General features: G+C 41.2%; 1 protein-coding gene across 2 annotated transcripts in view; it reads right to left on the reverse strand.

Annotated features, from left to right (window-relative positions):
- The window catches only part of HMG20A (high mobility group 20A), a 51,136-nt gene that overhangs the window by 26,740 nt on the left and 5,531 nt on the right, over nt 1–18,865 (reverse strand). Inside the window, exons 2-4 of one of the 2 annotated variants that reach the window (XM_040343000.1) lie at nt 16,548–16,574; nt 3,579–3,658; nt 1,872–2,016 (exon numbers count right to left, since the gene is read on the reverse strand). In XM_040343000.1, coding sequence (XP_040198934.1) covers nt 1,872–2,016; nt 3,579–3,658 — 225 coding nt within the window. In that variant the 5' untranslated portion in view covers nt 16,548–16,574. The remainder of the gene's footprint in view (nt 1–1,871; nt 2,017–3,578; nt 3,659–16,547; nt 16,575–18,865) is intronic. The other variant, XM_040342999.1, reaches the window with a different exon arrangement.

The raw sequence follows: 18,865 nt of genomic DNA on the forward strand, positions 1-18,865 counted from the left end.
GGCATATCCATGGAGGGACGCACAGACCTCTACAGGCTACACAATGGAACACTAACTGCCATTAGGTATCAGAATGAAATCCTTGGACCCATTGTCGGACCCTACGCTGGTGCAGTGGGTTCTGGGTTCCTCCTGGTGCATGACAATGCCCGGCCTCATGTGGCGAGAGCATGGAGGATGAAGAAATTGATACTATTGAATGGCCCCCACGCTTACCCGACCTAAATTCAATAGAACACCTCTAGGACATTATGTTTCGGTCAATTCGATGCCGTCAGGTTGCACATCAGTCTGTTCAGGAGCTCAGTGATGCCCTGGTCCAGATTTTGGAGGAAATACCCCAGGACACCATTCAGTGTCTCATTAGGAGCATGCCCCGACGTTGTCAGGCATGCATACAAGTTACTGAGTACCATTGTGAGTGGCTGCAATGAAATTTCAGCAAAATAGACTAGCCTATGCTGCATAATTGTTTCACTTTGATTCTCGGGGTGTCTTTAAATTCCGCCCTCTGTAGGTTGTTAATTTTCATTTCCATAAAACAATGTGGCATCTTTTCATTCCCAACACATTACCCAGTCCATATCAGTATAGATATGCAGCATGATATTTTTCCCCATTGAGATCTGATGTGTTTTCAAAGTGGTTCTTTAATTTTTTTGAGCAGTGTATATAGAGAGATGCACCTCGGGACCAACAAGAATCACAAAGGGGCAGAACCCCAAAAAGGCACTGTCAATCAACCTTACATCCAGAATTGCACATAGGACTCCTGACCTGCAACAGCAAGGAAGATATTTTTTTGCTTTCTGTATCCTACCATTGGGATTTTCATTTTCTTCCCGAGGAAAGACACAACAGCAAGTGAACAGAAATCCCTCCAAAATAAGAAAAATACATGTACAGTTGTCATTGAAGTAGGTGTCACCTCTGGAAGATCTCCCCTCACATACTGTTCTGGTGACTATTGTAACATTTTAGCTCTCCCAACACTTTCTGATAACTGTCACCAGGACAAAAGAGAGGTTGAATCGCCTCAGTGGGGACACAGACAAATAAAACCAATAAGAACTAGACAGAGATTATAACCCTTCCCCTGCATTATGAAAAAAAAAACCTTTTGGCTTTAGATACACTTTAACAGAAGAAATCCTATAACATCACAGAGTTGATGTCGCTATGGATTTCTCTGCATATCATCTACCATACTACACCCTCATTCAAATCTCATTCATCAGGGTGTGTTAATGCAACTGCTAAATAAACCACTGAAACCTAAGCTAAGCTGTAAAAAACAAACAAAAACAAATTATGTCCCCCAAAACAGTTTCTTCGGGTTTTTCATAGTTGCTGGACAGTTTCTTATATCTCTCAGTGACTACTGGTGAGATCTTTGTGTTTGAGTTCCTGGATCTGCACTCTTAATGTGGCCATTATGATGGGGTCTCACTTTTCCAACATTATTTACTATTTATTTCATGCAATTAAAAATGTGACAGGAGATGCCAGAACACAAAGGTGGACAGAACACCCACATTTCCAGGTGTGCAGGCCTGACTCAACACATCCAGGCTTACCCTATAGCTAAAAAAATATTTTTGGACAATCAATGCATTAAAACACTATACTATGCCATTCTAAAGGGGCATTTTAAGTATAGTTTGAACAAGGTCAAAGTAACTAAGTTTTTTTTTATACTTTGTCAGCTTTTCCTTAGTCATTACTATAGTATGTGACCAAAAAATTGTGTCTTCAAAATCAATTCCACATTAGGAAATGGACTACCACATATAAAAAAAAAAAAATGTAACTTCCTTTTAAAACAAGTTTACCTAGTTCCTTTCAACCCTCCCTTCCATCATCTCTCTCACCTCTTCATCTTGTCTTCGCTCTCCCCCTTCTAACAAGTGCTGCTGCTCTGTGAGCTGATGCTGCACCTGATGATCTTGGTCCTCTTGCTGAGAGCTCGGAGGATGTGGCGTTCCATGGGCTTTAGAGAGATCAGTCACTTGAGTACTAATGAAAAAATAAGAAATAAAATAGAAAATAGCATTTGCATTTCATCCTAACTATACAGCAATGTGCTGAACCTTGAGCATGTAAATAACTGCTGTAAGGGTTAAAGTAGAACTATAGTAACAACTAAAAAGGCAAAGCTTTTTTTTTTTTACAGTTTGGATAGATTAAGGGAATTCTATAACCCCTGCTATATCAGTGTTCTTTTTGGAGAAATTTAGCTTCCCTACCTGTTCCATAGCCAAAACAGGAAGTGTGAGAAAATCCTTCCAGAACTACTGTCCCTTTTGGAAGATATCCCCTCTTTTCCTGTTCTGGTTACAACCTAAAATTTGGGATTTTCTTTTACTTTCACACTCAGTGAAAACAATTAACATGACCCCTAATGGGGGCACAGACAGCAAAAAAAAAAAAAGAAGAAGGGGTGCTCTAATCACCCTCAACTATCTAAAATCCAAAAACCATGAAAAAAAGTTTTACCTTTATTTATATTTTTACCCAGTTTCAAGGAGGCAGATGGCAAGGATCTGGTGTCACAAACTGTATAGCAAAGAGCTCAGCATAATCTGAGAACTGAGTGAAGGGAAAGGACAACACCCCTCACTCTACTTAATATCACTAGGAAACATGCACATCTGAGCCTTTCAATCACCTGTTGTGTGCTGGAGGGCTGTGGCCAAGGATTGCCTGATGTCCAAAAAACTGTCAGACGTGCCTCATGCAGATTGCAGAGCACTGCAGACACACAACGTGCTTTAGACTGAGCCAAGTACATACTATACGAGTATATGCTTTAAATCTAGAAGCCAGCTAAAACAATTAGGAGCCAGCTATTTTTTAGTGTAGCGTGGATTGTTAGCGCTCAGGGCAAGGCATGTAATTTGAGTGCCCTAACTTACTTACAGCAGAGTGGCCAGCTAATAACCCCAACGTACGTTAGGGTAACGCCGTTATGGCAGGGTTATAGGATAGCCAGAAAGAATGAAAATAAAAACCTGTTATAGGGGGAAACTCATTATTATAATGCCGACTGCCCTCTTAGCAGTTTTCACAAATCCCCCCGAAAGACTATTGCACAGAGCATGCAAGTAGAACATGTTTTATGGTAATGAAAAAAAACCCTTTCATATTTTTTTTTTTTTTGTTTAGATCAAAGGATGCACAGAGTGAAACCCAGTGGTCAAAATTACTATGGTGGCTAATTGCTACTGCAGGTAAAGACCTGAGCACACCCTAGGAACTAAGGATTCAATTATTTAGGGCATACTTGGTACGTCCTGGGTGCTTTTTTTGGTTAGTATTAAAGTGAATTAAACAATTCTCATACAAGCTTTTTATTTTTCTACTTTCTCATTCCTTGTAGAAATTCAAGAATAAAAAGAATCAAATCAAGGTAGATGTAGGAAAAAGGGAGGCTCACACAGTCATGAACTCAGTGCTCAGGATACCACTGTCTAAGATAATTACTGCTGACAAAGGAAGAATGCAGTTATCTGGGTCCCCAAAAACTCACACCAAAACTAAAAATTTTGATTGATTTTGAAATCACATGGTAAACTTACCCAGGGAATGGCGGATCTACATTCTCCTTGCTATCCTCAATTTCACCACCAGGTGGAACAACAGAAGCAGCACTCTCCATCTAGAAAAGTATAGGAAACATAATTACATGGTTTAATTTCTACACCACTTATTTTATGGTAGCCTTTTAATCGTAAATGAACATGTGAAATTATTTTCAAGACTCAGGAAACCCTACTTAAGCTTAATTTACAGCTCATTGTACACTAAAATGATGAATAAGTGAGAGACATAATAAATAGAAAAAGGTGGCATACTACTCCCTCACCCTCCCTTCCAAAAAAAAAAACGCAGACAGTGAAAACAAAAATTGCTGTGTCCATTTACATTGATGGTCAGTGGAAGGTGAAACTTACATTGGTGGTCAGTGGGACAGGTGACCTTTACATTACTAGGCAATGTAGTGCACCTTTAAAGTGGTGGTAAATAAGTGTGCCCCTTACTGTACATTACTGATCAGTGCAGTGCCACTTTAAATTGGTGGTCAGTGTGAGCCATTTCCCTTACATTACTGGTCAGTGTGAGGCATTCCCTGTACATCACTGGTCAGTGCAATGCAACTGTTCATTGGTGGTCAGTGGGACACATGATCCTTTCATTACTGGTCATGTAGTGACCCTTCACATTGGTTGTCAGTGGGAATAGTGACCCTAATATTGCTAATCAGTGTAGTGCAACTTTGCATTGATAGTCCATGTGAACCATGCCCCTTACACTGGTGGTCAGTAGCAGGTAATATCACCCTGACATTGATGGTCAGTGGCAAAAATGCCCCCATTACATTGTGGGTCAGAGGGAAGAATGTGTACAGATCTCAGAAAACTAGAAGCGAGGCTATACTGGCTCCGTCCAGCTGGCTCTGCATAGTGAAGCTGGGGTCAAAACTATGCAGGCACGGTCAGGCAGAAGATCAATCTGCCCATGCTCAAGGAACCCGTAGATAATTTGGAAGAACCATAGGGTTCCATCAAACTCTGGTTGGGAATGGCTGCTTTACACTGGTCTAAACTAGGCAAGCATGAAATATAAAACATCCACTGAATAACAAATCAGTTTATTTTCTATTCATTTTCTATGGCAGTTAATCATTTCTGACGCTTTATGTAAACAGGCAGATACAATGAATTCAGCTATAATTAACCATACTCCATGCATGATTGCAGAGAATTGTATAACCACTGGTCTATTCCTGCTGATTTCAATGACGTTTCATCACATGGACTTGCAGACACATCTCAGATCTACTTTGAAATTGTCAAAAACATGAAAGAACAGTTTCAGGAGCTTAGCAGGTTGTCCATTAAAGGTTTAATTTCAGAGGCTGCATGCTGACAACCAAAAGAAATGTCTAAAACGTGCGGGACTGACCACTCTGAAATGTTCTAAACTAGCCTGTTATGCATAAAATAAAAATTGATAACAGATGTGCATTAACCGAAAAAAAAAAAAAAACACTACCTGTTCTTAGACGCTGAACAAAGGATCCTTATTCATAGTCTATCAAGGTGCATAAACCTGATTCATTATACACAAGGCTGTATGACTGAGGAATGATGTTGTCTGTTGTCTGACCTAAGCAGGTTAAACCTTTTCAAGGAAGGAATTGAAGGGCTCAGTGGATTTTCCCTAGCCGTCCATTATTGGGATGGATGTCTGTGGTGTGGTTGTCTGCTGTGTGCCCCCCCCCCTACAAAAGACATAGACATGTATGATGCCCGGTACCATCAATGAGAATATCGGACGAACATTCATCTGTTTTTTTTTTAAAACTACAGTACTCTTAAAATAAAAGAGGTTACTAAAGTAATGAAAATTCTTGTACGACAAAATACAACTTCAGAAGTAATGTATTGTAATGTATTCTTTAATTTCCGAGCATTCGCGGTCTTATGCCGCATACACACAAACAGAATTTCCGACAACAAATGTTCGATGTGAGCTTGTCGTCGGAAAATCCGACCGCATTGGACATTTGCTGTCGGAACTTCCAACAACAAATGTTTGAGAGCTGGTTCTCAATTTTTCCAACAAAAAAGGTTCTTGTCGGAAATTCCGATCATGTGTATGCAATTCGACGCACAAAAATCCACGCATGCTCGGAATCAAGCAGAAGAGCCACACTGGCTATTGAACTTAATTTTTCTCGGCTCGTCGTACATGTTGTACGTCACAGCGTTCTTGACGTTCGGAATTTACGACGACATTTGTGTGACCGTGTGTATGCAACACAAGTTTGTGCCAACATTCCGTCGGAACAAAATACACGGTTTTGTTGTCGGAATGTCCGATTGTGTGTGCGCGGCATTAGTCACTCGATTTTGTTTTTTAGGATGAATACTGTACTGATTAAAGAAAATCATTTGTTCTGTTATCTTACAAGAAAAAATGTTGCGCTTGTCCCTTTGGATAATTTAGCATCAACTGTCGTGATCAGCTCTCGAGGCTGTGTACCAACGATCAGATTATCGCACCATTGCTTCAAAAGCCTATTTTTCATCCGATTTTCTCATTGTGGGCATTAGTCACACCATAAATATATTTTACATAACAAAAAATGTATGTAGATGCCAAGTTCTCACTTTAATAAAATGGCAGCCGCTGTCTTCCATCAGTTGCCATGGTTACCTTCATTTATTGGCTTATATAAGCTCTGTGCTTGTCCCCGCCCTCCTATCCCTGATGAAGCGACGTGGGGCGTGACGTAACGCGTAGAACAAAGACAGCCATTTTGGTACACCCAGTCTATAAATTACATGCCATTTATAGGTTTTTACCCTTCATCTTTGTGAGTTTTTAGCCTACTTTTACATGTTTTAACCCTTTCCCATCCACGGCTAACTTTGCTGGGAGGGCGTCTATTGATGCAGGCTATGCACTTTTTGATCACCGAGTCCTTTGGGTAAAGGGCCAATCACAGCTGCCCTTTACCATGTGATCAACTGCATCCAATGACAGCTAATCACAAATGTAAACACAAGCTGGTTATCTGTGTTTTTTTCCTCACGCTGACAGCGAGAGTAGAAAAGAAGAGCCGGTAACCAGCTTGTGTTAAAGGCACATCGGCACTGATAATCAGGGCACTAATTATCAGGGTCCCGATTATCAATGCAGTCCCAACAGTGCTCACCAGTGCTGCCTATCAGTGCCTCCTCATCAGTGACACCTACCAGTGCCGCTTATCAGAGCCCATCAGTGCCGCCTCCTCAGCGCACATGAGGGAGAAACATTACCTGTTTGCAAAATTTTATAACAAACTATGAAAAATGCATTTATTGTTTTCAAAATGTGCAGTCTTTTTTTATTTGTTTAGCAATATGCTGCCTAAAGACCCAAGGTGTTTTTACAGTTCGGGACTGCGTCGCTTTAACAGACAATTGCGCGGTCGTGCGACGTGGCTCCCAAACAAAATTGGCATCCATTTTTCCCCACAAATATAGCTTTCTTTTGGTGGTATTTGATCACATCTGCGGTTTTTAGTTTTTGCGCTATAAACAAAAATAGAGCGACAATTTTGAAAAAAATGCAATATTTTTTACTTTTTGCTATAATAAATATCCCCCAAAAACATATATAAAAAATTTTTTTCCCTCAGTTTAGGCCGATACATATTCTTCTACCTATTTTTGGTTAAAAAAAAATAGCAATAATCGTTTATCGGTTGGTTTGCGCAAAATTGATAGCGTTTACAAAATAGGGGATAGTTTTATTGCATTTTTATTTATTTTTACTACTAATGGCGGCGACATTATGGCGGACACTTCGGACAATTTTGACACATTTTTGGGACCATTGTCATTTTCACAGCAAAAAATGCATTTAAATTGCATTGTTTATTGTGAAAATGACAGTTGCAGTTTGGGAGTTAAACACAGGGGGCGCTGTAACATTTAGTCTTCACTTGGTGTGTGTTTACAACTTATGGGGGGTGTTGCTGTAGGACTGACATCGATCGAGTCTCCCTATAAAAGGGATGACTCGATCGATGCGCCGCCACAGTGAAGCACGGGGAAGCCGTGTTTACACACGGCTCTCCCCGTTCTTCAGCTCCGGGGCGGCTATAAACGAATAGCCGCGCCGTCGTCCCGGATCGCTCCCCGAGGCTTACCGACCGCCGCATGTACCAGGGGGGTCCCGATCGGACCCCTGACCCACGTCAAGCAGAGGACGTACAGGTACGTCCATGTGCCTGTCCGTGCCATTCTGCTGACGTATATTTACATGAGGCGGTCCTTAAGTGGTTAAATACCAAAATAAAGTTCCATTTGTGTGAATTTGTTTTATAAAAATGTCATATGTGTACAGTGTTGCATGACCGCGCAGTTGTCAAAGTGCGAAAGCTGAAAATTGGCCTGGGCAGAAAAGGGGGTAAGGTGCCCAATAGACAAGTGGTTAATAAATAATTTACTACACTATGGGAAGTCTTTTTTCTTATCCCTTATGTCTTTACATTGATCCATATGAATGACATATGGAAATGGAATATACACCGATTTCCTGGTAGAAGAGGCTGTTTCCGAGACCTTGAATGTGGATCTGACAAAGCAGTTATTGACTTGTATTATATAGGTCAAACATGAAGGTGAGTTTGCATGCCTGAAGGTGGTGGAGCACTGTCTGGTTATTTTCACCATATATGGTGGTGAATGTTTTATAGAAAATTCTGAAAGGAGCACATCTGAGTGGACAGTTTAGAAGCTGAATTATCACTGGTACTTGCATTTATCACCTTATTGGTTTGTTTTTCATAGATTTTTGTTTAAATTTTGCCTTGAGATGTTGTCACCTCAGCAGGGTGTTGACAGTACAGTATCACCATTTCTACTTTTATTATTGTCGTTTTGTTCACTTGTATAATTGCACATTTAATTACAATATTTATCGGCGTATAACACGCACCCTAACTTTAAGAGGGAAGTTTCATGAAAAAACTTTCCACATCCCCCTGCGTATAACACGCAGGCACAGTGAGGTGTTTATGTTATGTATTTAGTTATGTTAATGAAGAGTTCACTTTCACATATTATTATGGCAATCGAGTAAGATTTATTACACCTTCCTTTGGGAGGCGTTAGCACCTCTGTGGGGTATCTATTTTTTTATCATTTTTATTTATACTTTGACTTTTACCTGAGACATCTCTTTTGCACAATCCTGTTGATTTATTGTATGTCCATTTGCTATTATAGAGGGATTTGGTTTAACACTTTATGTCATTTGATTTTCTTTTTTTAACCACTTCAATACAGGGCACTTTTAACCCCTTCCTGCCCAGGCCAATTTTCAGCTTTGGTCGCTGTCGTACTTTGAAGGACAATTGCGGGGTCATGCAATGCTGTACCCAAACAACATTTTTATAATTTGTTTTGAAGAGCTTTCTTTTGGTAGGATTTATCATCACTGACTTTTTTTTATTTTTTATAAACAAATGAAAAAAAAAAAAGGTTCTTAGTTTCTGTTAGATAATTTTGTAAATAAGTAATTTTTCTCCTTCACTTATGTGCGCTGATGAAGCTGCCCTGACGGGCAACGAAAGGCAGCACTGATGGCCACTAACTGGAATCACTGGTTGGCACCGATTGGCATCGCTGATGGGGATGCCCTGATAATCAATGCATTGATCATCAATGCAGACCGACCCCCCCCCCCCCCAGTCAGGAAAGCCACTTATTGGCTCTCCTCTACTTACACTCTGTCACTAAGTAGAGGAATGGCGATAACCGAGACTTCCTATTTACACGGTGATCAGCTGTGATTGGACACAGCTGATTACATGGTAAAGAGCCTACTTCATAGGCTCTTTACCGTGAGCGGAGATGCAGTGTGTCTGGGCGACACACTGCACCACCGATTGCCACGCAAGCGCTATCTAATGTCTATAGGTAGCTTTACAGAGATGACAGGCAAAAGACATTATTCACTGTGAATATAAACGGTATACTCCTGTTCCGTTTTGTAAATCCCCAAGGCACCATGTATACAGGGACAAGCCAGGAGTTTTGGGGGGAAAGTAGGCCATTCTGTAGATATCCATTACAACGATTTCCATTTAATCAGTACAGTATTTGTCTGAAGAAAGATTGGAAAACCAAGACCATGTATGCTCAAAAACAGAAAGAATACATTACATCACTTCCAAAGTTGTATTCTGTCGTATGAGATTTTTCATAACTTTAGTAACCTACTAGCTGAATACCCGGCGTTGCCCGGTCTTCCTATCTTAACCTTTTGGGGAGGAAAATCATAGTAATATAAATATACCCATCTTTTATATAAGGGTGTAGGTAAGGGTTAATTTAACTGTCATATATTTTTATTTGGCATATAAGTAATATGTGTACCAGGTATTACTGAAATATCTCCAGGCGTACAGAAGTTATGTGGGAACATACATTTCCCATTGATTTGCATGGGACTTTAAACAAAAACCCCGACCCTCACAAATGGGGGTAGTTAACCACTTACCCCCCTGACCATATTGCTGCCCAAAGACCAGAGTACTTTTTGCGATTCGGGACTCTGTCGCTTTAACAGACAATTGCGCGGTCGTGCGACGTGGCTCCCAAACAAAATTGGCGTCCTTTTTTTCCCACAAATAGAGCTTTCTTTTGGTGGTGTTTGATCACCTCTGCGGTTTTTAGTTTTTGCGCTATAAAGAAAAATAGAGCGACAATTTTGAAAAAAATGAATATTTTTTACATTTTGCTATAATAAATATCCCCCAAAAATATATAAAAAAACATTTTTTTTCCTCAGTTTAGGCCGATACGTTTTCTTCTACATATTTTTCGTAAAAAAAATCGCAATAAGCGTTTATTGATTGGTTTGCGCAAAAGTTATAGCGTTTACAAAATAGGGGGTAGTTTTATGTCATTTTTATTATATTTTTTTTTACTAGTAATGGCGGCGATCAGCGATTTTTTTTTTCGGTACTGCGACATTATGGCGGACACTTCGGACACTTTTGACACATTTTTGGGACCATTGGCATTTTTATAGCGATCAGTGCTATAAAAATGCATTGGAGTACTATAAAAATGCCACTGGCAGTGAAGGGGTTAACACTAGGGGGCGGAGAAGGGGTTAAGTATGCCTGGGTGTGTTCTTACTGTTCCTCACTAGGGGAAACACTGATCCTCGGTTCATACATTGTATGAACCGAAGATCAGCATTTCCCCTGCTGACAGGACCGGGAGCTGTGTGTTTACACACACAGCTCCCGGTCCCCGCTCTGTACCGAGCGATCGCGTGTGCCCGGCGGCGATCGCGCCCGCCAGGCACACGCACGGGAGTTGGGGGCGAGCGGGGGGCGCGCGCGCCCCTAGTGGCGGCTGGGAGAGAGGACGTCATATTACGTGCTCTCGCCCAGCAGAGCCACCTTGTGGACGTATTTCGACGGTGCGGCGACGGCAAGTGGTTAAGGGATAAATTAACTATCCTATAGTTTAAGTGGACATATAAGTAACATGTGACCAAGTGTTATCGAAATATCTACAGCCGTTTGGAAGTTATGAAGTAACATGTATTTCCCATAGAGTTGAATGGGACTTTAAAGGAAAACCCCGACCATGGCAAATGGGGGTGGGTAAGGGTTAAACCACCTATCCTATGTTTGTTGCTGACATATAAGTAACATGTGTGCCAAGTTTCATGTTAATATCTTTAGCCGTTTGGACGTGATGCTGGAACATACATACATACACACACACACGTTGAGTTTTATATATATATATAGATTGGTTTTCAACACGAGACTAGCATGCAAAAAAAAAAAAAAGGCAATCATTCATCCGATATTCTCATTGTGTGTACAAGGCATTAGATAACCAGATCATTGGCTGATTTTATATAATAAGTGAACTCAAAAACATTTAACACGGGGACAGCTACAGGATGAAGAAATAACATTTTTACTTCTTTAAAAAAAAAAAAAGTGCAAATTTTAGGTCTTCCTGTGAGCTTTGCAGCTGTTTATACCACATTTGATACCAACGAAATTCCCCTGACTCAGGAAGGCAGTAGACTGGGATGAACAATAAGAGATGACCATTCTACAAGCTGCATCCTGACCTCTGATCAGGATTGTCATATACAGGCGGTCCCCGGGTTACAAACAAGATAGGGTCTGTAGGTTTGTTCTTATAGTGATTGTAAAGTCTTGTTTTTTCCCTATAAAAATAATAAACATATACTATCCTGCCCTATGCAGTGGATTTGCACAGAGAAGCCCAGATCCTTCTCGGGTCCCTCTTCCGGGATCCTGGCCTCGACTCCTGTTCAGTGCCCAGAGCAAGCAGCTTGCTATGGGGGCATCCGAGCTGAGTCACAGCTCCCTTGTGTCCATTCAGACACGGAGTTCGGACCCAGACCCTCCCCCGATTGGCTAGCTAACTTTAACTGACAGCAGCGGGTGCCAATGCCACAACCGCTGTGTCTCAACCAATCAGGAAGGATCATCTCGGACAACTAAGACACTCGTGTACATCGCTGGACAGAGAGGGACCCCAGGTAAGTGTTAGGGGGGCACACAGAAGGCTTTTTATGTAAATGCATAGAATGCATTTAGATAAAATAAAACTTCTGCCTTAACAACCCCTTCAAGTTGAATTTGTTTGTAAGTCGGAACAGGTACATTATTTAAGTCTAGCTCCAGCCAAAAAAAATATTTTTCGTTTTTTTGTATATCATAGGGAAGGGTTATCACCTCTGTAACATTTTTTTTTGCTGTCTGTGCCCCTGTTCAGAAGATTGCACCTCACTTTCTGTCCCAATAACAAATTGGATTTTAAAGACTTTGGGTTGTTGCGGAAACAATAATTGGTGATAAAGCTTCAGTGGAGAGACCTTTTTCCCTAGATTACAGGAGTGAATTTCCCTTCCTAGGGGTAGATTTCCTCTCACTTCCTATTGTCTCCCTTCGGTCGTAAGTATAGCTCTTAAAAGGGACATTTTATTATTTTTTTGCATTTTAACCACTTCCCGACCCCCGCATGTATATGTACGTCCACAATATGGCACGTACAGGCACATGGGCGTACACGTACGTCCTCGCCTATTAGCGGGTGGGGGGTCCGATCGGGACCCCCCCCCCGCTACATGCGGAGGTCGGGTCCGCTCGGGGAGCGATCCGGGACCACGGCGCGGCTATTTGTTTATAGCCGCTCCGTCGCGATCGCTCCCCGGAGCTGAAGAACGGGGAGAGCCGTGTGTAAACACGGCTTCCCCGTCCTTCACTATGGCGGCGCATCGATCGCGTCATTCCCTTTATAGGGAAGACACGATCGATGACGTCATTCCTACAGCCACACCCCCAAACAGTTGTAAACACATACACAGTGATCCCTAACTCCTACAGCGCCGCCTGTGGTTAACTCCCAAACTGCAACTGTCATTTTCACAATAAAGAATGCAATTTAAATGCATTTTTTGCTGTGAAAATGACAATGGTCCCAAAAATGTGTCAAAATTGTCCGAAGTGTCCGCCATAATGTCGCAGTCACGAAAAAAATTGCTGATCGCCGCCATTAGTAGTAAAAAAAAAAAAATTAATAAAAATGCAATAAAACTATCCCCTATTTTGTAAACGCTATAAATTTTGCACAAACCAATTGATAAACGCTTATTGCGATTTTTTTTACTAAAAATAGGTAGAAGAATACGTATCGGCCTAAACTGAGGAAAAAAAATGTTTTAATATATGTTTTTGGGGGATATTTATTACAGCAAAAAGTAAAATATATTGGATTTTTTTCAAAATTGTCGCTCTATTTTTGTTTATAGCGCAAAAACTAAAAACCGCAGATGTGATCAAATACCACCAAAAGAAAGCTCTATTTGTGGGGAAAAAAGGACGCCAATTTTGTTTGGGAGCCACGTCGCACGACCGCGCAATTGTCTGTTAAAGCGACGCAGTCCCGAACTGTAAAAACACCTTGGGTCTTTAGGCTGCATATTGGTCCGGGGCTTAAGTGGTTAATGTACATATCTGAGATCTGAGGTCTTTTTGACCCCAGATCTCATATTTAAGGAGGACCTGTCATGTTTTTTTCTATTACAAGGGATGTTTACATTTCTTGTAATAGGAATAAAAGTGATTTTTTTTTTTTTTTTTTAAAGAACAGTGAAAAAATAAAAAAAGGTAAAATAAATAAGAAAAAAAACATTTTAAACGTGCCCCGTCCCATCGAGCTCGCGTGCAGAAGTGAACGCATACGTGAGTAGCACAAGCATATGAAAACGGTGTTCAAACCACACGTGAAGTATAGCCGCGATTGGTAGAGCGAGAGCAATAATTCTAGCCCTAGACCTCCTCTGTAACTCAAAACATGCAACCTGTAGATTTTTTTAAACGTCGCCTATGGAGACTTTAAACGGTAAAAGTTTGTCGCCATTCCACAAGCGGGTGCGATTTTGAAGCGTGACATGTTGGGTACCAATTTACTCGGCATAACATTAACTTTCACAATCTAAAACAAACAATTGGGCTAACTTTACTGTTGTCTTATTTTTTTATTAAAAAAAGTGTATTTTTTTCCAAAAAAAGTGCGCTTGTAAGACCGCTGCGCAAATACGGTGTGACAGACAGTATTGCAACAACCGCCAGTTTATTCTCTACTCTAGGGTGTTAGAAAGAAAAAAAATATATATTTTTTTTCAGGGTAGGTCTTACCATGTAATGTGCTGTCTTCTCTCCCCTTCTCCCTCCCTGCCTGCCAGGAATTCCCAGTGTGATCTGAGTTAAAATGATTGTAAAATCCTACAATCCACTCTATTACAGTATTATATAATGTACAATGTGAGTGTTCCTGTAATATAATTGTGCCAAATACCTTTGTTATAGCGCCATTCTGCGCTTCTGTGACCCGCCGGAGCTCTCTTTCCCACAATTATATTACAGAAACACACACATTGTACATCATATACTACAGTAATAGAGTGGATTACAGGATTTCACAAGCATTTTTAACTAGGGCTTATTTTCGGGGTAGGGCTTATATAGCAGCCCTCCTGGAAAATAACGATAGGTCTTATTTTCAGGGTAGGTCTTATTTTTGGGGAAACAGGGTGTATATATATATATATATATATATATATATATATATTAGTTTTAAGTAATCTAGCAAAAAAACAACAACTTGTAAACACCAAATCTCAGAAATAGACTCGGTAATGTAGTGGTTAAAAAAAATCCTGTGCATTTTTTGAGCACTGTGGTGCAAATTCCAGGCTATTGCCTTCTAATGGGAACACATTTGAATCACACATCGGATCAGTTTTAAACACAAATTCAATCCGGGGGGGAAAAAACAGAATGGGGGTCCCCCCTCCAGTCCATACCAGGCCATTTATTTTCTTTTTTGGGGTCCGGTGGCGGGCAGAGTGATTGACGATGGATCTAGACTCTGGGACATTGTTTTTTTATTTTTAATAAAGGACTTTTTTATTTCTTTTTGACACTTTTTTGGGTGAATGAAAAGGCAAGATCTGGGGGCCCCCTTGTTTATTGTGGCACTTTTATTCCTACTACAAGGAATGTAAACATCCCTTGTAATAGAAAGCATGACAGGACCTCCTAAATATGAGATCTGAGGTCAAAGACCTCAGATCTCATATTTACACTGAAATGCAAAAAAAAAATTTAAAAAATTGGACGTCACTTCCACCCTGCAATGGTATGGAGTGCTGGACTGTGGAGGGGGTGGCAGGCTCAGAGAGGCTCCCTGAGAGGCTGAGCCAGGCGTCGATCCAGGGATCTGGGCGGATCCCGACTCCATGGTCGTGATGAAGCTGAGCCTGACCGAACTTCAGCCCGCTGTCTGCTGAAAACGGGTCACAGGAGTGCAAAACGAACTTCCATAGGAGAAGTACAACCAAATAAGCTTTGTACTTATCCTTTAAGGTAAAAAAAACAAAAAACCTTATGGGTGCCTCTCCTGATGCGAGTTCAGGTTCATAGACCTCAAGTCTCCCTTAAATCATGTCAAATTTTTTTATAACATCCTACAAAACAAGAACACATTCCATAAGACTAACTCAATGCTTAAATGGGAAAAGGACCTACATTTCTCTTTCTCCATCCTCCAATGGCATATCGCTTTCCGAGCGATTCAGCAAGCATCTCATTGTACCATGCATTGGTAATTAAATTACTCTTAAAATTACGCTTGACAAAATTTGGGCGCCCGGTCACAATTGCGACAAGAAATTGTGACCTGGCGCCCGCCGGCAATTGAGGGCGCGGCTTCGCGGCCTCTATTACGGGCCGTCGTCGGCCCGCCGCGAGCGTGCGGCAGGGGCGCACAGAGGCACAGGATTCACACCTCCCCCGCAGACCAGTGTTCCTCCCTTTAATCTGTGAATGAATAAACAGAAAGATGCAAAGGGGGTTATTTACAAAAGGCAAATCCACTTTGCACTACAAGTGCAAACTACACTTGAAATTGCACTGAAAGTGCACTTGGAAGTGCAGTCGCTGTAAATCTGAGGGGTAGATCTGAAATGAGGGGAAGCTCTGCTGATTTTATTATCCAATCGTGCAAGCTAAAATGCTTTTTTTTTTTTCCCCTTGCATGTCCCCCTCGGATCTACAGCGACTGCACTTCCAAGTGCACTTTCAGTGCAATTTCAAGTGTAGTTTGCACTTGTAGTGCAAAGTAGATTTGCCTTTAGTTAATAACCCCCAATGTTTCTTTTTATATCTTTCTCTTTCAGCTATGAGCAATGTTGTTGATAAAAATTGCTTGCTGCTTTTTTTTTTTTTTTTGACAGCTGTGAGCAGAGGAACTGCTCTGCACTTTTACATTAATCGTGAAAATGCTGGATAAAGAGCATGTTGGGGGGGGGGGGGCGGGTCGAATCGAGGTTGCGATCTTTTAACAATTAATCGTGCAGCTCTAGCCTTACCCAAGAAGAACGTGTACACATGTATGATGGATGCATATTGTACTACCCACCTTTGTATTTTGTGCCACTGGACTGCACTAAAAAAAAAAAAAAAAAAAAAAATATCAGGAAGGCGGTACATATACTTATTTACATACTTGGTCCAGGTCAGTGAGGCCCAGTACTGAGGCAAGAGGGTCATCACTTCCAGATTTGGCTATTTTGATTGTGTACAATTGAAATTAGAAGCAGTTAGGGATGCACCGATATATCGGTCAAACATAGGGTTATCAGCATTTTGCCGATAATAGTCATTAAAAAATCTGCGATTTTACCAAGTTTATGGTGCGTTTTTCATAGGTCATGGGACTCAAAAACCACAACACGGGTGCGTTTTTGTCGCAGTTTCAATGGGGAGCTGCGTTATTGGTACAATTGTTTTAACTGACCAAATTGGGCACCAAAAATGCGGCAAGCAGGAATTTTAACACCACAATAGACCAGTGTAAAGACTTCCATTGAATTTACACAGATCATTTTTGTTTTACTTTTCTGCAGCGTATTAGCCCAAAAAAAAGATGCTAATAATGGCTAAAAATAAATTCATATTCATTCATGATATTAAAGCGGGGGTTCACCCAAAAAAAATGTTTTAACATTACATTCAGCCGAGTTGTCAGAATGACAATAGGCTGTTTTTTTATTTTATCCCCGTACATACCGTATTTTCACCGCCGCTTCCGGGTATGTCTTCTGAGGGACTTGGCGTTCCTAATTGATTGACAGGCTTCCGACCGTCGCATACAGCGCGTCACGAGTTGCCGAAAGAAGCCGGACTGCAAGTCGGCTCTATACGGCGCCTGCGCACCGACGTTCGGCTTCTTTCGGCAACTCGTGACGCGCAGTATGCAACGGTCGGAAGCCTGTCAAACAATTAGGAACGCCCAGTCCTGCAGAAGACATACCCGGAAGCGGCGGTGAAAATACGGTATGTACGGGGATAAAATAAAAAAAAAACTCGGCTGAATGTAATGTTAAAAAATTTTTTTTGGGGTGGACCCCCGCTTTAATGAAAAAGTCTAAAAATATATATGAGATTTTTTTTTTTTTTTACTATTCCAGCTCCGAGTTTTTAGCCAAGTGCATCGTGAATTTTCTCTTTCGGTCCACCACTAGAACCAGTAAATTGAATAGCAACTGCAAGAAAAAATCTTTTTTCCACACCAAACAAAAGCACTCTGCCGTTTGCCGCCAGCTAGCAGGAGGCAGCGTTTTAGCCTTCTGTCTAGATAACCCCATAAGGTTAGAAGTACATTTCCTCAGCCATCACAGTGCATTCCAAACACTTTCACTGCATGGAGACCTAGGCCTGGATTTCCATTGTTACTGAAAGAATAATTCCTCTTGACAATAAAACTTTAATGTTACAGCCGTAATGTGAAAGTCAATATTTAGCACAAGATTTCTCGATTCATTCCCATGAGAAGTTCAGGGAGCAGAGAATAACCAAGGACCCGTTATGCTTTTCTAAACAGATACTTTATGTACCTTTTTCAGCATATGTGATTTACTGCACTTTAACAACTTTTTCCTTTTTTTATTGGTTTTGCTGCAGATTCCATAGATTCTATGAAGATAAAGCGAACATGTCTGGGTGAGCAGTAAAAACGATTTAAAACATGCCCCCATTCACCTCCGTATCAATAATGGAGAAAGTTAAAGTAGAAATACAGTCAAAACCTAAATAAAATTGAGGCCGGGTTCATATTTGTATGACAAACGCTGCCATTGGGAGCTCATGTCGCATGCAAATCAAAGTTTCCCTATGAGAGCCGTCCTAACTGGTCCAACACAAGTCAGGCAGACTTTGAAAACATTTCTTGCACCACTTTGATCCTACTTCAGCCCATTGAATATCATTGACGTCGGATCAAAGTCTAAACTGATCCGACTTTGGAATGCGACTTGTGCTCCGATGATCTTGATGGGGAACTCCACGTCAAATAAATAAAAAAAAAACGCATGGGGTTCCCCCTCCAAGAGCATGCCAGGCCCTTCGGTCTGATATGGACTTTAAGGGCACCCCCCCAATCCATACCAGACCTTTATCCAAGCACGCAGCCTGGCAGGTCAGAGCACCCCCCCTTCTAAACTTTGGGGCAGGCACCTTGTCCCCAGAGGCCTGGCAGAGGCAGAAGATAGCGGGCAGAGAATAACCGGTGAGGGCTAGAAGACATCAGTGGAGTTGAACCGGCAGAGGGAGAAGACATCGGAAGAGACGCCGGAGCTGCCTTAAAAAAATACATTAAAAACCTGTGTATTTTTTTTTTTTTTTAGGTAATCGGGTAAGGGTACAATGTACCCCTTTCTTATTCACGTAGGGTGGGGG

This window comes from Rana temporaria, chromosome 3, assembly GCF_905171775.1.
Source record: "Rana temporaria chromosome 3, aRanTem1.1, whole genome shotgun sequence".
Taxonomy (NCBI): domain Eukaryota; kingdom Metazoa; phylum Chordata; class Amphibia; order Anura; family Ranidae; genus Rana; species Rana temporaria.